Genomic DNA, 22,217 nt, shown 5'->3' with positions numbered 1-22,217 from the left:
TTGATTAAGTCATTATTTGAATAGCCATAAAAAGGACAAATGATAGACACCATTATTTGTTGAGGAGCACAGAAATATTTTAAGGTTTTGTACTGAATCCACATGGCTCATTATGGTAACAGATTAGTCAGGTAGCTCAATTTTCTTTAATTGCTATGAAACTTCTAGATCAGTGATGACGAATCTTTTTTCCTTGGGTGCCGAAAAAGCACGGGTGTCATAATTCAATGCCTGGAGAGGGCAAAAACAGCTTCCCTCACCCTCCGGAGGCCCTCTGGAGGCTGGAAATGGCCTGTTCCCCAATTTCTGGTGAGCCCTGTAGGCTCGTATTTTGCCCTCCCCAGGCTCCAAAGGCTTCCCTAGAGCTGAGAAAAGATAAAAACACCTCCTCCATCCCCCTGGAGGTTCTCTGGAAGCCAAAAATGTCCTCGCAGAGCCTCTGTGCAAACCAAAAATCAGCTGGCCATCACACACATGCATGTTGGAGCTGAGCTAGGGCAACAGCTCACATGCCAGCAGATATGGCTCTGCACGCAACCTGTAGCACCCGTGCCATAGGTTAGCTAGCACTGTTCTGTGAAAAATGATTAAAGCGTTTATGGATAAAAACATGCTATTTAATTACAGTGGTCCTTTGACTTTTGCGGGTCCGACTTTCATTGAAAGTCCATACCACGGGTTTTCAATAAATAAATAAATAAATAAATAAATAAATATTTTGAAAACCCGTGGTATTTTTTTTATTTTTTAAATTTATTTAAAGAAGCCGTCTTTAAATAAAAGCTATGCTTCCGCCCCAGTCTCCTGATTTCGCCACCACTGGGCCATCTCAGCTGCTTGGCTGCTCATGCATTCCTGCTACTGCCGTCGCCGTCAATCTCGCCGCTGCAAGGCCCTCAGCTGTTTGGCGGCCCACATGACCCCTGCCACTGGTGCTGTAGATCTTGCTGCCGCCAGGCCTCTCAGCTGTCTGGCGGCCCACATGTCTTCTGTCGGCTGCCCCTGCCCAGATTGCGTCTCCTGCTGCCGTGGCCTCCGCTCCAGCCTCTGCCGTCACCACCTATGCCCTAGAGTGCAGCAAAGCCCCCAGCTTGCCACCCCATTGCCCCTGCGGGTTCTGGGGGGTAAGTAAAACCAGGAATGGAGGAGGGAGGGTGAGGAAGAAAGGAAGGAAGGGAGCATCATTACTTCGCGGAAATTTGACTTTCGCGGGCGGTCTTGGAACGTATCCACCACGAAAATCAAGGGACCACTGTATTTCCTATTTAAAAAGTAAGGATCATACTAAAGTACTAGAGAAGGAAGGACAATAAAAAACTATTAAGTACGAGGGTCTCCCAGAAAGTAAAGCTCCAAGGCTTCGTGACCAGAACAAGGAGTGGTACCGACAGGGCATACACACCCTTGTGTCTCGCTGGAGGAAGGCCATAGAACAGGACGGAGATTACATGGAAAAATAGGGAGTGTACAAGAAGCATCATTCTTCCTTCTGTGTATGTTTCATTGTGTTCAAGAAATAATTGTTGAAGAAAAAAATGTTCTGGACGACCCTCGTATTCAATAAATAGTGCATAAACTTACTAACCCACCCACCCCAGCGTCCGTCCCCCCCAGCAGTCCATTACTGGTTATAGTGTATTTTATACTGTTTTATTGTATTTATTGTTCCCGTTTATCTTATATTGCTGGTATTGTTATTACTGTAAGCCGTCCAGAGTCCAATTGGAGTTGGGCGGCAGATAAATCCCATACATATACATACATACATACATACATACATACATACATACATACATACATACATACATACATACATACATACATACATAGATCTATAACAATAACAATAACAATTGTGGCTAAAAAGCAGCTAAATTCAACCAGTTTGTAATTCTTCTCCTATGGAGAGAGGGGGCAGCATTTCGCTCCACAAGTGACTTCCTGTTGCCACAGCAACTGTCCTACTTCCGGATCTTTCCTTTAACTCTGACGCAAAATGCAATGGACAAGCGAACAGGAAAAGATGGGCGCCCTTAAATAGGAACTGCTACTAAGCCAATCGGAAAGCAGGAGCCCGGTGGGCTCCGCGGATTCGCCCGTCTTCCTTCTTTAGCCGTTGGAGTCGCCTCTTGCGCGAGGTGAGTGGCTTGGCGCGAGGTGCTCAGGATGGGGGTTGGCGGGATTTAGAGCCTTTGGCGGGAGGAGACGGGTGAGTGGCGACGTTGCGCCGCCGCCGCCTCAGGTGCGGAGCTCGACTCCCTCAGGGGACCCGAGGAGTTCAGGAGCCCTTCGGAAATACGGGTGGTCCACGGGAAAAACGGAAGACGGGAGAATTCTGGGCAGGTCAACAAGGAAACGCCGCTTTCGCATTTTAAACACGGGGGGCTCGCGGGAGCCTTGTGCGGCGTGTAGTTTCGTGAAAAGAGGCCCTGAAGCGGCCGAGAATCTTTTTTCTGAACGGGAGTATCTCATTGGAAGTCTTGACTATAGACTTAAAAAAGATTCTCTCGAACTGCAGCTCCCTCAACAACCTGCCTCTCGACGGACGGTGGCTCAACCCCTGCTTTAAAAGACTTTTTTGCGAAGGAGAATTTGTTCCCTAGCTGAACGACCAGGACGGTCAGCTGAAATAAAATGTCCATCTTTTGTTTCTCCCCCCCCCCCCCAAAGAGCAGCAGACATTTATTCAGATATACTCCAGGTCTAGGCTGTATCTAAACTAAGTTGACTAAGTATTACTGTAAGAAACGGACTCACCAGTCAGAAATTTGGCAGTCATACAGTGAAGCAGCAAACAGTTTATTACCAAATATGGTCATAACAGCAACAACAGAGTTGGAAGGGGCCTTGGAGGTCTTCTAGTCAACCTCTTGCTTAGGCAGGACACCCTACACTATTTCAGACAAATGGTTATCCAATATCTTCTTTAAAACTTCCAGCATTGAAGAATTCACAACTTCTGGAGGCAAGCTGTTTCACTGATCAATTGTTCTAACTCAGGAAATTTATCCTTAGTTCTAAGTTGCTTCTCTCCTTGTTTAGTTTCCACCCATTGCTGCTTGTTCTACCCTCAGATGCTTTGGAGAATAGGTTGACTCCCTCTTCTTTGTAGCAACCCCCTGAGATATTGGAATATTGCTATGTCTCCCCTGGTCCTCCTTTTCATTAAACTAGACATATCCAGTTCCTGCAACTGTTCTTCATATGTTTTAGCCTCTAATGTCCAATTGTTACTCTTCTCTGTACTCAACATACTTTTTGCATCGTGGCGATCAAAACTGAATGCAGTATTCCAAGTACGGCCTTACCAAGGCGTTATAAAGTGGTTCTTGCAAAAGCAAGTGTCTAGTGAGTAAGCACTACACACACAGGAATGTATTTCTCTAGCTTTTTATTCCCTCCACGTGAAGCACAAATTGCTTCCCTTTGACAAAGGCGACAGGATTGCAGTCTTCTCGGAACACCTGTTAACCTTCTCCATGAACTTCCCCATGTTTAAAGTGTTCCTCCAGCCCATCTTTTGCCCAGTTCACCTTTTTCTAGACTAGCTTTTTGTCCCTTTTTAGATTTATTTCTTAACCTACATTTCTCGTTTCCTTACAATCCGAGAAGCATAAGCATAATAAATTGAAACTAGCATGATCTTCATTGGTTTCTTACATGTCAACATTCTCAATACTCAAGACTAGAATGTAAACAGAGCTTTCTATTGACGCAGTTTAAAATTGCATCCATTTTTGTAGTAGTTATGTGGTATTGGTAAGATAGAATCTTCTTGATTGCCACTGAGACAAGTAAGGCATAAATACTATACCAGTGGTTCCCAAAGTGGGGGCTACTGCCCCCTGGGTGATGGTGGGATGACTTAGGGGGGTGCTAAGAGGCAAGGGTGGTGGCAGGGGGGTGCTAAGAGGGACCAGGGGGGCGGCAGATGGTTTGCCATACCAATAATGGCGGCTGGCCATGCCCCCAAACCAGTCCTGTTCCTGCAATCCATGTCCACCCAATCAGCTGCTTACCGTTTTTCCTGCCACACTTTTCCTGCCACTCAGCGCTTCCGGCCCACCCATCCCACCCCCCGGCCTATATAACTTGTTCCTCTTTGCCACATGGGCACTCACTTCGCCAACACCTCATCTCACCAACACTTCACCATGCCTAGTTGCTGCTCACTTACCCTGCCCCACCCAATCTCTGCTCTGCAGCTTCCCTCTCTGAAGTGCTGCGTCCCTGATTTGCCTGTCAGGTAAACCTGTGAAGTTGTGGCCTTCCCAGCTATCCCTGCAACCCCTCACCATTCCAGCCTGTCTTCTACTCCATTCTCATGACCTGCAGTCTGAACATGCTTTCCTGCCTTCCACAGGCCTTCTTGGTGTCCCCATGGCCAAGTTGCAAAGGCAGGCAAGCAGAAGGCCACATGGAAAGCAGGAAAGCATGCTGGGGCAGTGGCCAAAGGGGATAGCAGGGGATACTCCCTTCCCCGCAGCCCAGCCATGTTTGGTGACCTTCCTGGCAGTCCCCCCACGCTGAGGTTGGTGCCTGGCCCAGCTAGTGGGTGGGTGGGTGGGCAGCCCTTGGAAATGCTGATGCTGACAGGCACATGCACCCACCCCATTTCTGCAATGGCAGAAACCCCCCCACTTTGCAGGGCAATCCAAAGAGGAGAGGGGGATGCTGCAGAAAAGGCCACCTTCCAACCGTGCTGACTCTACGGTGCTTGTGGCTCCAAAGCAGCCCACTGGCTTCTCAACCAGCCATCTGCCTGCTCGCTCTGTGGATAAGCACACTAACCACTGGCATCATTCTGGGAACTTGAATTGTGGTGCCGGGTTGCAAGTCAGTGGGCTACTTCAGAGCTCCAAGTCTTGCAAAGCTGCTGCACTGGTGGCTCTGCCTTGCCCAACTCTGCCTTCCGCCACTTTCCGCCGCCGCCATGCTCCCAGACGGCACATGAAGGAGATGTGACGCTGCCAGAGCACGGTTGCCACCACTGCAGCCCCTCTTGCTTTCCTGGCTTTGGCTCTTGGATCTTTGTGGACTGAGAAGCGTTGGGACATGCACTTACGGAGCTCTGTCAAGCTCTGGGCTGGTGGAGGCCTTGGCAGGGCAGGCAGAAAGTGGAGAGCCGGTGGATGGGCATGCTGGGCAGTCTCCAAGCCTTGTCAGGAGAGTAAGCCAAGCACCAGTTGGGCCCAGATGCTTCTGTGAAAGAAATAAAGATGTTAGGAAGGAAGGAAGATGGAAAGAAAGAAAGAAAGAAAGAAAGAAAGAAAGACTTATGATCACAATTGAGTCCAAAATATTGGTTGCTAAGTTGCCCACGCCCACCCAGTCACCTGATCACCAAGCCATGCCCACCTAAAGGGGTGGGTATAGGGGTCACTGAGGATGAGTTTGTAGCACCAAGGGGGTGATGGACTGGAAAGGTTTGGGAACCACTGTACTGTACAAATAAAACGTATTACACTAAAATGTCTTATCTATATGCACATGTAGTTTTCAAACCAAATCTTGCCTGTCCTACACTACTGCTTTTATTTCTCTCTCTCTCTCTCTCTCTCTCTCTCTCTCTCTCTCTCTCTCTCTCTCTCTCTCTCTCTCTCTCTCTCTCTATATATATATATATATATATATATATATATCTGATTTGATTTGACTTCTATGCCGCCCAATCCCAATGAGACTCAGGGCGGCGTACAGCAATATAAAAAATACAATATAATTATAGAAAAGTCAAATATTAAATACTAAAACAATAAAAAAAACCGTTATAAAAACCCGCAAGCAAATCAAATCAATTAAACATGTCTCAATGAAATTTGGAATGAAAAACATATAAACGAGGATCACCCAGAAAGTAATGCAATGATTATTTTTTGAACACAATGAAACTTACACACAAGAAAGAATGATGCTTCTTCTACACTTCCTATTTTTCCACGTAATCTCTGTCCCATTCTATGGCCTTCCTCCAGCAAGACACAAGGGCGTGTATGCCCTGTCAGGGCCATTTCTTGTTCTAATGGCCTTAGAAACAGAAACATAGAAGTCTGATGGCAGAAAAAGACCTCATGGTCCATCTAGTCTGCCCTTATACTATTTTCTGCATTTTATCTTAGGATGGATATATGTTTATCCCAGGCATGTTTAAATTCAGTTACTGTGGATTTATCTACAACGTCTGCTGGAAGTTTGTTCCAAGGATCTACTACTCTTTCAGTAAAATAATATTTTCTCATGTTGCTTTTGATCTTTCCCCCAAATAACCTCAGATTGTGTCCCCTTGTTCTTGTGTTCGCTTTCCTATTAAAAACACTTCCCTCCTGGACCTTATTTAACCCTTTAATATATTTTAATGTTTCGATCATGTCCCCCCTTTTCCTTCTGTCCTCCAGACTATACAGATTGAGTTCATTAAGTCTTTCCTGATACGTATTATGCTTAAGACCTTCCACCATTCTTGTAGCCCGTCTTTGGACCCATTCAATTTTGTCAATATCTTTTTGTAGGTGAGGTCTCCAGAACTGAACACAGTATTCCAAATGTGGTCTCACCAGCATTCTATATAGCGGGATCATAATCTCCCTCTTCCTGCTTGTCATACCTCTAGCTATGCAGCCAAGCATCCTACTTGCTTTCCCTACCGCCTGACTGCACTGTTCACCCACTTTGAGACTGTCAGAAATCACTACCCCTAAATCCTTTTCTTTTGAAGTATTTGCTAACACAGAACTGCCAATACAATACTCAGATTGAGGATTCCTTTTCCCCAAGTGCATTATTTTACATTTGGAAACATTAAACTGCAGTTTCCATTGCTTTGACCATTTATCTAGTAAAGCTAAACCATTTACCATATTACAGACACCTCCAGGAATATCAACCCTATTGCACACTTTAGAGTCATCGGCAAATAGGCAAACCTTCCCTACCAAACCTTCCCCTATGTCACTCACAAACATATTAAAAAGAATAGGACCCAGAACAGACCCTTGTGGCACACCGCTTGTAATCTGACTCTGCTCAGAATACTCGCCATTAACAATAACTCTTTGATGTCTACGCTTCAGCCAGCTGCAAATCCACTGAACTATCCAGGGATTAAGTCCAATCTTCACTAATTTATCTATCAGCTCTTTATGTGGAACCGTATCAAAGGCTTTGCTGAAGTCCAGGTAGGCAATATCCACGGCACCACCTTCATCCAACACCTTTGTGACATAGTCAAAGAAATCAATGAGATTAGTCTGACATGATTTGCCTTCAGTAAAGCCATGCTGATTTGGGTCCAATAAGTTGTTGTTTTTTAGGTGCTGATTTATCCTCTTTTTGAGTAGAGTCTCCATCATTTTAACTACAACTGATGTCAAGCCAACTGGCCTGTAGTTACCAGCTTCTCTACTGCCCTTCTTGTGAATACGCACAACACTGGCCATTCTCCAATCCTCAGGAACTTCTCCTGTTAACAAGGATTGGTTAAACAAATCAGTCAGGGGGGTAGTAATGACAGATCTGGGGTGGATGCCATCTGGACCCATTGCCTTATTTATCTTTAATCGTTCAAGTTCTTCTAAGACATCGGCTTCTAAGATCACTGGAGCTGAATCTGTACAGCTGGAAGCAATGCTATATCCCTCTATAGTATTATTTTGTAAGGTGTCTTTTGAGAAAACTGAACAGAAGTAGCTATTGAAATGGTCAGCGATCTCCTTATTCCCATTAATGCATGTATTATTCCCAGTACTAAGCTTCGTGATGCCACAGTTTTTCTTCTTATCACTAATATATCTGAAGAAGGTTTTATCCCCCTTCTTTACAGATTTGGCAATTTCTTCCTCTTTTGAGGCTTTAGCAGCATATATTATCTGTTTCGCCTCCTTCTGTCTCATTTTATACACCTCCCTATCAGCTCTACTTCCAGACTCTTTATACCTCCTATAGGCAGCCTTTTTTTCATTGACATTAGCCCTTACATCATTGCTAAGCCATAGCGGTTTCTTCTTCCTTTTACCTTTAGTTATTTGTCTTACGTACAGTCCAGTGGCTTTTAAGATGGCCTTTTTTAATACAGTCCACTGGGTGCTCGCTCCTGCCATTTTATCCCTCCCCTTTAATTCATTATTTAAATATTCCCCCATTGCATTAAAATTTGTTTTTCTGAAATCTAATACTTTGGTTGCAGTATAGGATTGCTCACAATCAGTTTTTACATCAAACCACAAACATAGATGGTCACTGCAACCTAAATTTTCTCCCACCTTGACATCTGAAACCCAATTCCCATTCATAAAAACTAAATCTAGAATATTCTCCCCTCTAGTTGGTGTCTTAACCAGCTGTGCCAGAGCTGCTCCTGTAAAGGCCTCTACTATATTCTTACTTTTGCATGTAAGGGCACTGGGGATATTCCAGTCAACATCAGGCATGTTGAAATCACCCATAACCACAATATCTCCCTTTACTACCATTTGGGTAATTTCATCCACCATCTTGTTGTCATATTCCTCGGATTGCCCTGGAGGCCTATAGATCACCCCAATTCTAATGACAGAAACTTCTTTATTTTGCATGCAAATCCAGAGAGTCTCTAGATCTTGACATGCACCTTCTGTTCTTCTCTTCTGTTCTTCTAATGACCTCATCCTGTGTGCCCAGCGACTAACTATACTTCTGTCAGCTTGCAGATTCTCCATAAACTGTACACAAATGTTTGTGAATGTTAACAACCTGACCCAATAAGATTTGATCTAATTCTGTTTCTTGTAAGTTAATACCTTTTGTTTTAATGTCTTTCTCAAAACTTGATTGTAACTGTAAATACATAAATCAATCCAGTTTTATGCCTTGTTTTTCTAATTCTTGAAGTGGTTTTAACTTCAATGATTGTGTCAGTATATATCCTTATATCTTAAAATATTAGACCAGTTTAGTCTATTGGGGTGCATAAATACTTCTATGATTGATATCCAAAATGGTACTTTTGAGTAGTGTTTCGCTTTCATCTTTTCCCAAATTGCCATCAACAGACTTCTTATAATATGTCTCTGAAAGTAACTATGTATGTTCTTCTCATGCCACATAAATGCGTGCCAACCTATTTGCAAGTCATGTCCTTCTAACACCAATAGTCTTTTATTGCTAAGTAAAATCCAGTCCTTTACCCATGTCATTGCTGCAGCTTGGTAATAGAGCTCCCAATGTGGTAGCCCAAATCCTCCTCTTTCTCTTATATCTTGTAATTTTTTAAAACTGATTCTTGGTCTTTTCCCTTGCCATACAAATTTTGTTGTCATTTTATTTAGCTCATTAAAAATGTATTTTCAAGTTTAATTGGAATAGTGGAAAATAGAAACAATAATCTTGGTAAAATATTCATCTTAATTAGAGCATACATCACTTACAGACGCCATTTCAAAACACTGCTACAGCTACGCTATCTGTCTGAAGAAATGCAAAATTTACACACATACTCCTGACAATTCAAATAATGCATATCTAAAGTTTCGCATTCGTACCATTACTGTTGGCTGAGAAAAAAATGGTGCATTTCTTTCTGGGCAACCCTTGTAACTTGGATTTGCAGATCATGTTAAAGTAAGTTTAGCATCATGTATGATCTTAGTTATATATAAAATATGATCTATACCTTAATATTTTATGTTAGCCAGGCTTTTGTAGTTTTCCACCCTGACGATGCTTTAATGCAGTATATTAATGTAGATATTTTCTTCTGAATCTATACAATTTCTTAAAAATATGGAAATATGATCATATGTGTCTTAAAAATACAATAGATGCATTGCAGTGTTTAAGGAAGTAACTCAAATGGCTCCCACTGTGATGCTGCTTTCAAGTACACTGATTATTGCGGACCTATCGTATTTTTTGGAATATAAGACGTACCGGAGTATAAGACACATCTTAGTTTTTGGGGAGGAAAATAGGGAAAAGAATCTGCTTAGCAGATATTCATCTGGCTAGCATCCTTAGTCTGGTCAGCTTCAGCACATTATTTTATCCCCTGGTTAGGGCTTAAAAAAAACCTTATTCAGAGAGACTAACAATGAAAGAGCTTACAAGAGGGTAAGAGCTGGGAACATCATTAGCACTTGGTTAGGGTTGGAAAGAAACATTTGGAGCAAGTTAGAGCAATATATTCCGAAAAATATAGTACTTTACGGAATTGTTTTAAAGTAAAGAATCTCTCCAATCCTGTTCATAAGTGGTCTTTTTCTAAATTCTATGATGTTTTTGCTTGTTTTCAAGTAATTGGTTTTTATTATGTGTGGTGAAAATGAACATTGTTCTGCCGGGCTCTATGGTATGAGTCTCCCGAAAATTCAAGGGTACAAATTTCAGACACATACACACTTGAAAGTTCAAAAACAAAGTTCTTTATCACAAAATTCAAAAGAAACAAAGCACCCTTTTTGTATTGCAAAGAGCACTCGTCCCAAAATAACCTTGTAGGCTGTACAATCCCCTTAATCAGTCCTTAAGTACTTAGCTAGCAGCTGTGAAGGAAAGTCACAGCCCTCCTTCTTCCAAGAAGTGAGACCCCCACACTTTGCTCTGCTTTGGTTTCAAAGGCGTGAAAAATCAACAAAGTCTGGAAACAGCAAGGCACAGTCCTGAACAAACAATGATCAGATAATCTTCCACAATGGCCAAGCCAGCACGCTGCTATTTATATCAGCAGCTCTAATTACTGGAGCCCCACCCAAACACAGGGGGCCTCTCTTATCTCCTGTAATATTTCTTCAATTGGTCTCTTCTATGCATAATTCTGCACATGCGTGGGTCTAACACTTCCTCATCTGAATCGACTGAAGATAATGGAGATTGGCTTCCTGGGCTGTATGCCAAGCCCCCCTCTTCCAAGTCACCCCCACCTTCTTCGTCCGAGGAAACTGCACTCCCTGACTCTGTCGGCAATAAAACAGGCCTATGACATGTTGATGTTTCCCCTGCATCCACCTCCACGTTCCTTGGGGCAGGAGCTGGGCCAGAGCCAACCACAACAAACATAATACAGTGTTCCCTCGACTTTTGCAGGGGATGCGTTCCGAGACCTCCCGCAAAAGTCGAATTTCCGCGAAGTAGAGATGGGGAAGTAAATACACTATTTTTGGCTATGAACAGTATCTCAAGCCTTCCCTTAGCACTTTAAACCCCTAAATTACAATTTCCCCTTCCCTTAGCAACCATTTAGATTATTACTCACCATGTTTTTTTATTATAGTTTATTAAAAAAATGTTTATTAAAGGCGGATGAAAGTTTGGCGATGACATATGACGACATCGGGCAGGAAAAACTGGTATAGGAAAAAAACCCACAAAGTATTTTTTAATTACCGTATTTTTCGCTCCATAAGACGCAGTTTTTTTCCTCCCAAAGTAGGATGAAAAATCAGCCTCGTCTTATGGAGCGAAGATGCAGGCAGGGAGGGGGGGAGGCTGCGAACTCGGAAGCGCCATCTCGCCGGCTGGCTGGCTAGCTGCTCCCTGGCCCACCGTTCCCCGTTCCACGGGCGCGCGCTCCCCATCCCCCTGCCAGCCCGCGGGGAGGTGGGCGGGGGCGGGGAGGTGTGGCAGTAGGAGTAAAGGGAGCCGCGGCCGCCCCTGCCTCCCCACGATGCCTCCGGCCAAATGCGCCCCTGGCTTCTCCACGCTGCCCTATTGCCCGCCCGATCCACCTCCTCTCCTCCTCTGCCACCTCCTGCCTTGGGGCGCGATCTGCCTCCTCTCCTCCGCTGCCTCCTCCTGCCTTGGGGCGCAATCTGCCCCCTCTCCAACGTCGCTGCCTTCTGCCTTGGGGCGCGATCCGCCCCCTCTCCTCCGCCGCCGCCTTCTGCCTTGGGGCGCGATCCGCCCCCTCTCCTCCTCCGCCGCCCCCCTGCCTTGGGCGAGCAATCCGGGAGTCCAGGACAGGGTGGCTTTACGCCATGAAGAGAAAACGGCCGACTTTTCCCTGCTGCCGGAGCCGTTTCCTCTTCATGGCGCAAAGCCACACAGTCCCGGACTCCGGGATTGCTCGCCCAAGGCAGGAGGCGGCGGAGGAGGAGAGGGGACGGATCGCGCCCCAAGGCAGAAGGCGGCGGCGGAGGAGAGGGCGTGGATCGCGCCCCAAGGCAGAAGGCAGCCATCTGCCCAGACAGAAAGGAAACAAGAGAGAGAAAGTGAGAAGAAGAGAGAGAAAGAGGGGGAGAGAGAGAGAAAGAGAGAGGGGGAGAGAGAGAAAGAGAGGGAGAGGGAGAAAGAGAGTGGGAGAGGGGGGAGAGATAGCAAGAGAGGGAGAGAGAGAAAGAGAGAGGGAAAGGGGGGAGAGATAGCAAGAGAGAGAGAGAGAAAGAGAGGGAAAGGGGGAGAGAGGGGGGAGAGAAAGAGAGAGGGAGGGAGAGAGAGGAGATAAAGGAAGAGGAGAGAGAGAAAGGAAGAGAAAGAAAGAAAGAGGGATAGAAAGAGAGAGAGAGTGAGAGATGCTCAGTGAGCCTTTCTTTGAAGTTGCCTTTCTTTCTTTCTTTCTTTCTTTCTTTCTTTCTTTTTCTCTCTTGCTCTCTTGCTCTTTCATTCTTTTTTCTTTCTCTTGCTTTCTTTCTTTCTCTTGCTTTCTCTCCTTCCTTCCCTCATTCCATTTCTTTCATTCCCCCTCTCTATTTTTATTTCTCTTTCATTTTCTTTCTTTCTCTCTTTCTTGCTTTCTTTCTTGCTCTTTTTCTTTCTCTCTTTTACCTTCCCTTCCTCTATTTCTTCTTTTCTTTCTCCTTCCTACCTTCTTCCCTCCCTCCCTCCCTTCAGTCCTTCCTCTCTTACTCTCCCCTTTCATAAGTTTCCTTGCTTCCTTCCTCTGTTCCTGTCCCTTCCCCCTTTCTTTCTTTCTTTCTTTCTTTCTTTCTTTCTTTCTTTCTTTCTTTCTTTCTTTCTTTCTTTCTTTCTTTCTTTCTTTCTTTCTTTCTTTCTTTCTTTCTTTCTTTCTTTCTTTCTTTCTTTCTTTCTTTCTTTCTTTCTTTCTTTCTTTCTTTCTTTCTTTCTTTCTTTCTTTCTTTCCTTCCTTCCCTCCCTCCATTTCTTGCTTTCCTTTTCCTTCCTCCCTTCTTTCCTCCCTCACTCCCTTCTTTCACTCCTTCCTCTCTTCCTCTCCCCTTTTTGGCTCAAAATATTTTTTTTCTATTTTCCTCCTCTAAAATCTAGGTGCGTCTTATCAGCAGGTGCGTCTTATAGAGCGAAAAATACGGTAATATTTTTGAAAAACCGTGGTATAGACTTTTCGCGAAGTTTGAACCCGCAAAAATCGAGGGAACACTGTATGTTGTTTAGAGTCAAAATTATAGCAAGCAAAAATTTGAAATTAATGCTTCCCTGAAAAACACTTAGTGCTAAGCATAATTAGTTAAACATTTATCTACCGGTATTTACGTTAATTACTATAGTTTTATATTATCTTTCTAAAAGTGCCAAGCAAATAGACTACTAAGAACATTATATACAGGTTTGTAAGAATCAAATATACAGGTTTGTAATTGTCCCCAATTAATGTAACTATCTTACTTGGCAATAATGAAGTAAAGCACCGTATATATGTATGTATGTATGTATGTATGTATGTACTGTATGTACTGTATGTATGTATATGTATATTCTATTTTGCATCTTGCTTTTTAAAAAGAGGCATCCAGGTACTTTGGTATAACTGCTATAATAATTAATAATATAAATAAAAATCCCTTTCCTGCTACCCAATCTAGTTTCTTGTTTGATTCTAGAACTTGATAATTTAGTTTTCTTCTTAGTAAGTATTATTTTTTTAAGTTTAACTTTGGCTTCCAAAACTTCCAACCCTTTTTTTCTGGAGATAATGAGATAAATTTTAAAATATCTAGTTCTTTTGCATATTTTTTTGCACATCAACTCTTGCCAGAAAAGCCAATAAAGTAAAGTAATGGAAATCAATTCAGAATTGCTGGTGGGTACCAAGCTGAGTTTCTTGATAAATATGTGTAATTACAGATAGAGAATGCTACACCTCTTAAAATGGCATATTCAGTTACGTATCTTTTTTTGCAAGTTGTTTTAAACAAACATTAAATTAAATTAAGAATTATTTTTGTGTTTTAATGTTTATATGTCATTTTTTTCTGTGACAGAATTATGGATCCAAACTTGTTACGAGAACGAGAACTTTTCAAAAAACGAGCACTCTGTACACCTGCTGTAGAAAAACGTCCAGCACCTTCTGATTCCTCATCTTCTAAAAAGAAGAAAGCCAAAGTAGAACAGAGTGGTTCATCAAGTTCAAAACCAAATACAGGTTAGTGGAGGCAGAGGGAAATTTTAGATAAGCAATTGATGCATGTATCTCTTGGTTGACAGGTGCAAGTAACAGCATGTTGACTTGCGTAGATAGCTGGCATAGAATGTGAAAACATAAAACTGAACTTTTGGATGTCGCATGTGAAAATGAATGTGAAAACTGATAAAGCTTTACTGTTAGCAGGGAATGCTGTGTGCAACATGATTGTGATTGTGGAAGTCTTAATTGGCCACAATAAGTGATGAAGATAAATACATCATCAATTGGCAAGTCTGACATTTGAAAGATTACAACTAGAAATGCATGTAAATATAAAGAATATAAAGAGCATGAGTTAATGAACAAATTGTATAAAAATACATTTGTATTGAAACTAAGAGAAAAGGGAATGATGTAATAATCGGAATGAAGGTAGTCAGATTTTATGGAGTAGAGCTGATGATTGCTTGCAGTGAAATGAAGATATCACTTTCTGAATGAAAGAGCTAAAATATTTGTCAAAAGATGAATGTCATCTAAATTATGAATACAAATAAAATTTGGAATCCATGAATTGTTGATAGTTGTATATTATGCTCCAGTGTAATGCTAATGGAGGAACCAGAAATGATTATGGGGAAAATGTATTTATTTATGTATTGGATTTCTATGCCGCCCCTCTCCGAGGACTCGGGGCAGCTCACAACATATAAAATATACGTAATGTAATCCAATTAAATAATTAAAAATCTAGAAAACCCCCCAAAAATCATAAAAAACCCCAATTATTCCATTCACTCCACATTCTCTCAACACATTCATTGGGCAGGGGGCAAAGATCTAATGGCCCCAGGCCTGGTGGCATAAGTGAGTCTTCAAACTCTTACGAAAGGCAAGGAGGTGGGGGCAGTACGAATCTCTGGGGGGAGATGATTCCAGAGGGCCAGGCCCCCCCACAGAGAAAGGTCTCCCCCTAGATCCCACCAAACAACATTGTCTGGTTGACAAGAACCTGGAGGAGGCCGACTCTGTGGGACCTGACCGGTTGCTGGGATTCATGCGGCATCATTGCATATGAATCCAGGAAAAAAATTACTCTGCAAGGTGATATGGACAGATGGAAGAAAAACAAGTAGAGAACAAGTGGATTGTTCAGAGACCCAAGAATAGCAGTAGCACTTGGACTTATATTCCACTCAGCGATGGGCCACCATTTCTGACACCACTGGAATGGAACGTGATTTTTACCGGACTCGTGCCAATTGCACGTACATGGCGCGTGTATGGCCGGTGGTAATGGAGCTGCACGCGCAGCTCCATTTCTGCTACCAGAGCGCCATTCCCCCCATTTCGGCCCACCCCTGATTCCAGTCCACAGTGCTTTACACCACTCTGAGTGGTTTACAACATGAGCATATTGCTCCCAACACTCTGGGTCAGTTTCTGCTTTAAAAATGCATATTTGTGTTAATTATATAAATATTTAGCCATATATGGAAAAATAAAGAGTATAAATCTACAAGCATAATTGGTTTGAATATTTATGATGAAAACTGAAAGACTGGGTGAAGGGTGTAAAATTGATCACAGATTCTGAATGTTGAATAGAGCATTTCCCAGTAAGACTGATCAGTGGATCTTGAAAAGGAAGTGTCCTGAAAGAAAAGGAAAGAAATGAAAGTATAATAGCTATAAGAGAGCAAATATGATACACTATAAAAATAGAAGGAATGGAAGAGCAATATAAAAGTTAATCTGGAAGTTCTGTAATCAGAATTGTGGTATTGAGTGCCAGGAAAGAATGTATGGTTGTGGTAATAGAAAGTAACGAAAAGGATTCTTGGTGAAATGAAGAAAAAAACTATGGATAAAAAAATACTCTTAAGAGCAATCACAGAAATAATTCTGGAAATAGCAATAGCACTTAGACGTACATACTGTACATACTTATTTACAGTGCTTTACAGCCCTTCTAAGAAGTTTATAGAGTCAGCATATTGCTCCCAATAATCTGGGTCCTCATTTTACCACTTCGGAAGGATGGAAGGCTGAGTCAACTTTGAGCCTGGTGAGATTTGAACTGCCAAATTCCAGACAGCCAGCAGTCAGCAGAAGTATGCTGCAGTACCGCACTCTAACACTGTGCCACCATGGCTCATAATGGGTGAAGAGGGCTAAACATGGGGTTTCCAGTAGAATGAATAAGATTTAAAAATTAAACGATAAAATGATTTGTGATGAAACTGAAATGAACCAATACATAAGTGATTTACATTGTAATAACATTGATATTTTGAAGTGTGGAGTTGAACTGAATGCAGTACATATAATTAACCAAAACAAAAATAATGAAAATGAAATCATAAATGCATAAGAAAGTTGAAAATGGTAATGCTACATGTCTGGTAGCTCTAACTGAAGAAATGAGAAGTTACGGATGTGACTTGCTCATGATGTGGCTGTGGGATTTTTTTAATACATAAGTGAAGACTACATTTGTGTCTAGTAGTTGGAGAATGCTGCTAATTGTCCCTCTAGATCAGAGGTGTCAAACTCACAGCCTATCTGCCGGATGCATCACACACAAGCCGCCCGACCCCCTGTTTAGCAAAGGGGGGGGAGTCAAAATATGTCACATGATGACAACATGACCACGAGTTTGACACCCCTCCTCTAGACAAAAGGAATTCTGCTTGCAAGGGTACAACAGATGATAATTTTAAAAAATTGGGAAGTGCAGCTCGGTTTCATATTGAACAAGAGTTTCCAGAACAAACCTGTGCTCTTCAGTAGGAAGAAAGTTTATTTGCATATTTTGAAAATGCATGCAATAGCATGAGTAGATTTGAATTATGGAATATTTTGTATGAAAGTAAAATTGAATAATAGTTGCTGAATACCATGTAAGCATTATATGGTGAAAATAAAGTTTTGGAAAATTAAGTGAGTAATTCCACACTGAATAGAAAGTAAGATAATTGTCCCATTCATATAACATTTTTGAGGGTCTTTAAAAGAATATTAATTGGGTATACAGACATTAATGTATGTTTGCAGCTGGACGATGTTGTGTTAATTGAAATCCTGAATAATTATAACCAGCATAAATCATGTGATGCAATGAGATATATGCAATTTATACCTAAAGGGTGAAAAATTAAACCAAATTTATGAATTTGTGTACATTGATGAGAATATATACTAAAGATGAAATGAAGAAATTTTAACAAATTTAAATGTTTGACAAAAGGAATAAAAGTCCAATTAATAAATACAAGAAGTAAAAATGGTTGTTTATAAGAGCATGTACTTTGCTACTTTGTTATATGGAATTTGAGAAAAAATTGAATATACTGAAGAAAACCAAGGAAGTTAAGTTTAGTGGACAGGAATTATTTAAGTGTATTTGTTCAAACATGAAGAAACATGGAGAGGTAGCATTAAGAACAAATGAGTCCTGATTAATGTGGGTTGAATACAGCACTAACCAGTATGAAAGAAGCATTTTGAAGTGGCTTGATGGAGAGGAAGAAATAACAAATATATGAAGAAAGAGATGAATGTGTTGAAAGATAGTAGAAAATTGTGGATGGATGCAGTTGGTGAGATGCTGAAAAGGAGAGTTGTGAAGCTTAAAAAACAAGGTAATTTATGAACCAATGTGTCTAATGTTGTACAACATTACAAGCATATTAAGGAAGGGACTACCCATGTTTTTAGGCTGTGCATACTTATTTACTTGGTAGGCTTTCTTTCTAGCTGTACAATGAGTGGAATGGTCTAGCAATTTGCATTTGATTATATTTTAGTGTTTTAAAAAGTTTCTTTAATACTAATCTAGCTTTCTATTTCTAAGATAACATCTTCAGGCATGTGCCTTTTCTTTTTTGAGAATGTTCTGGATCATGGGATTTCTGATGGAGTCTTTTATATATGATGTAGGACAGTGAGTCAAAAGTTCTGCTGGTTTTTGTATTGGCACAAACAAATTAAATAACTGTTATATAATAAAAGCAGTATTTACCATTCTGTCACTTCCTGTTGTATAAATGTGCCTTCTTGCTTTCTCCTTCCCTTTTTTAATCTTCAATAATAATCTTATTATTCAAGGCTGATGAAATAAGCCACATAAATGGTAGATGTGATAGAGAATAATGTGGCCAAGGAATGATTATCCTAAACTGATTTGATAAGAATTATTTCTGCTGATTGAAATTGAGAAAGGACTGCTGCCCCATTTTATGATCCCAAATTTTGATAGCCTATATAGCATAGATTTTAGTATGGAGGGCTCGGTGTATAGCTGCTGTTTTGATGGCAATTCCATCTTTTTAATATTCATTTTAAATAAGGGAACCAATGTTACTGTCATATTTGCTATAGGTTTTTAATGTATTGGATTAAATATTAAAAATAAAAAGTTGGGCTGGATAAGGAAGCATTAATGTTTCCTTTGGCTCTGTTTCTTAGCTGACTATTAGTATTGTGTAGAGCTGCATTTGTGTAGAGCTGACATGATCACTGTATAATTAACAATTAATTATGGGGAATATAATTCCTGAGAAATTAGGAAGTGTCTAAGCACTAAGAAAAAGTGTTTTGATGTAAAACTAATAAAATACATATCTTTTACGTATCTAATATTTAACAGATTTGTAAAAGATTTTGAACCCTTTGTGTTGGTACAGTCTCTTGTTTGAGGTAATGGAGTATCAAACTACTATTTTGATACATTAAATATATAATCAAATTGATTGCATGGCAAATGATACTTTTATATTCTGTGGTATCTTAATATGCTTTCATTTATTCTGACCGCATTTTAAATAAAGCAAAAAGCAATTCATTAGATTAACAAAAATTTATTTAATCAATACTAGTCAACAGCAGTTCATTATAAAACAAAACAACCCTCTGTTTTCACACCACACAGTGACATTATCCATTAGCAAGTATTTTGTAACCTTTTCAGGTTTCTACCCATTGGCAAAAAAGGGACTGCTAATAGCGATATTTAAGGCTAATCAAGATCTGAATTGCTTGGTCCTAAAATACAAGAGGCTTCAATATAATGTTGAACATCTGTTTGGTTCTGGTGCTGAAGTTCATTCCACCACTACACCACTTCCGTTTCATGCTTTCTGAAGCTGTTCATCATAGATCTAACAGGATTGGGTTCATTGTCTAAGTCTTTCATGGTTTTGTTTTTAACACAACAGCAACAGTCAAGCAGCTCATATAAAAAGGCTAATATCACCAAACATATTACAGTAAATATAAATATGACCAGGATGACAAAACAAGCAGTGTTCCAGTTGTCATGGAAAGGGTAGATTTTCTGTACTTGAAAGCCAAGATACTGATAGAGGGATGTGGTTTCATTCCAGCGGCTAATGTTGAAAGTTGCCATGTTTGGAAACTCCTCTGATTTCTCTCTCTGCAATAAAGTAAAATATGTAGTTACGATTCTTTCCTCCTTTACTAACAAACTAAAACGGAAAAATCAATTTTTAGTTTACTGCATGTCATAAATATTTCTTTATGAAACACAAGTAGACAATTTTCCCAGGGTCAATGGTCATAATTCCCTTCTGGAGAGGTTTTCAGATAATATCACCAGAAAAACAATGGTAACCCTTGAAGGAGCAAAATTAGTTTTTTTAGCCATACAGTATTCCCTCGATTTTTGCGGGGGATGCGTTCCAAGACCGCCCGCGAAAGTCGAATTTCCGCGAAGTAGAGATGCGGAAGTAAATACACCATTTTTGGCTATGGACAGTATCACAAGCCTTCCCTTAACACTTTAAACCCCTAAATTACCATTTCCCATTCCCTTAACAACCATTTACTCACCATTATTACTGGTACTCACCATTGAATAAGACACTTAGTGATTCTGATATTTATAAACATAATTATTTATTAACAATAATTATTTTTTTTTGTTATTTATTTGCAAAAATTATTAGTTTGGCGATGACATATGATGTCATTGGGTGGGAAAAACCGTGGTATAGGCTATTCTCGAAGTTCGAACCCGCGAAAATCAAGGGGACACTGTATTGAGCAATTTTTGGAGCTTTAGGGATGGAAATTATTTACCTTCTTCTAGTTATCTTTTGGTACCAAATTTTGGTAGTGCACGGTTACCAAAGAATAAACCGATAGAATACCACCATTAAAAACAGCAAAACAAAAGTCCTGCTTTTTAAAATGTTGGTGCTAAAGAACATAAGAAGAGCCATGCTGAATCAGGCCAAAGCCCATCGAGTCCAGCATTCTGTGTCACACAGTGGCCCACCAATTGTACATGGGGATCTTGAGTAGAAAGAGAAGGCAAAACCCTACCTTTTCCTTGACCCCCAACAAATGGTACTCAAGGAAATCCTGCCTGCCTCAACCAACATAGAGGTGGCACATGGACATCCGTGTCACCAAGCCAACTTTTTCATAGATCATCATCAGTTTTCCGATTCATTTAGCAAGTAAGCTGGGAATATGCTCTTGCAGTAAATACCAGTAGATTTTTTTTTTGCCTGAGGAGCTAGATAATAAACAATCTCTGCTTCTGATCTTTTATACAAATGGTATCATAATGAAATAAAACCTTCAAGCTGCTGCCTGCATTCAATTTGGAGTGTTTGAGTGTTCTGAATAATCATTTGAAATTCAGTTCAGGTTGAGAATGTGGTTCTTTATCTATAGCTCACAGCATAATTGTACATGTGACTACACAAATGTATTGAATTTATTGGGATTACTCCCAGATAATCATTATAGTATCGAATTATGTTTTCAAAACATTTTTTGAAGAAGCATTTGAAGACACTTGCTGATGTAAATGGACTTACCATTGCTGCAGTATTGCAATTGTTGATTTCTGGTTTCATCTTTATTGATAAAGCCAAAGTGTTTGGCATCGATAAAGCTAAATGTTCACTACGCTGATTTTCTGTAAAATCTCAGTTTGCCAGCAATGCTCTAAGGCTGCTATACTGAGAGGATGCTATGTTGCTTGGCTTGCAGAAACTGCACCTTTCAATTCAGTGCTGGCAGCATCATAATACCAGGAGGGGCAGGCATGTGGGAAGAGGCCCAGGGATGTTGTGGGTACCAACAAAGGTCACATAAAAAACTACTGGGAGGATACATATAAATTGCTCACCTCAGCTTAAACTACAGTACTTAACTTTTTATGGACTCATTATTAGAACAGTAACAGCAGTACCAAATTCCATAATCCCCCTCCCTTTCCAGCTATTATTTAACCCTGCTGTTCTGTTCGAAAAAAGTTCCTAATGTTATGTTCCCGGGTCACCCTGACCCGGACCGAAAACTCTTCATTTGCAGTGCTTATGTTTGGTCTTTTTGAAAGCTTTTTTCACCTGGAAACATGTTTGAACATTTCTGCACACAATGGAATGAAAATTGAACTGAAAAAATTAATCCTTATTGGTTTATTTTGCACATAAATGTGCCTCCCCCCCCGTTTTTGTGAAAGTTTTTTCAATTTATGGATAGTTTTGCTTGCAAAATCCATTCTATTTTACTAAAGTTGGTGTGGGATTGGTAGCTTGAACATTTCTGCACACAATGATATGAAAATTGAACTGAGAAAATTAATCCTTATTGGTTTATTTTGCTCATAAATGGGCCCCCATGCTTATACTCAAATAGGCTTATACTCGAGTAGGCTTATACTCGAGTATAAAATGATATGGTCTTATATTCAAAAATAAACCAATAAGAATCATTTTTTTTCAGTTCATTTCTATTTTTCTTATGTTTAGGATTGTTCAATTTAGTATATCAAAACTTTTGAGTTTATTGATAATTTTGCCTGCAAAATGCATTCTATTTTACTATTCTATTTTGGTGTGGGATTGGTAGCTTGAACCTTTCTGAACATAATGATATGAAAATTAAA

At 40.6% G+C, this 22,217-nt stretch overlaps 2 protein-coding genes across 2 annotated transcripts in view; one reads left to right on the top strand and one right to left on the bottom strand.

Moving 5' to 3' along the window:
- Positions 1-1,986: 1,986 nt before the first annotated feature.
- Positions 1,987-22,217, top strand: part of GTF2E2 (general transcription factor IIE subunit 2) — a 50,727-nt gene continuing 30,496 nt past the window's right edge. The window contains exons 1-2 of the mRNA XM_070742178.1: positions 1,987-2,138; positions 14,145-14,308. Of these exons, the coding sequence (XP_070598279.1) occupies positions 14,149-14,308 (160 nt within the window). The 5' untranslated portion in view covers positions 1,987-2,138; positions 14,145-14,148. The remainder of the gene's footprint in view (positions 2,139-14,144; positions 14,309-22,217) is intronic.
- SMIM18 (small integral membrane protein 18) lies at positions 19,291-19,712 on the bottom strand. Its single transcript, XM_070736184.1, has one exon. The coding sequence runs from the start codon at positions 19,698-19,700 to the stop codon at positions 19,407-19,409; it is 294 nt and encodes a 97-aa protein (XP_070592285.1). The 5' UTR covers positions 19,701-19,712; the 3' UTR covers positions 19,291-19,406.

The sequence above is a fragment of the Erythrolamprus reginae genome, chromosome 2, assembly GCF_031021105.1.
Source record: "Erythrolamprus reginae isolate rEryReg1 chromosome 2, rEryReg1.hap1, whole genome shotgun sequence".
Lineage (NCBI taxonomy): Eukaryota > Metazoa > Chordata > Lepidosauria > Squamata > Dipsadidae > Erythrolamprus > Erythrolamprus reginae.
The sequence above is the reverse complement of the archived record's forward strand: the minus strand, read 5'-3'. Positions and strand labels throughout refer to the sequence as shown.

What these genes read in the sequence shown, in the direction of transcription:
- SMIM18 (XM_070736184.1), bottom strand. Translation starts at nt 19,700, where the DNA reads ATGGCAACTTTCAACATTAGCCGCTGGAATGAAACCACATCCCTCTAT.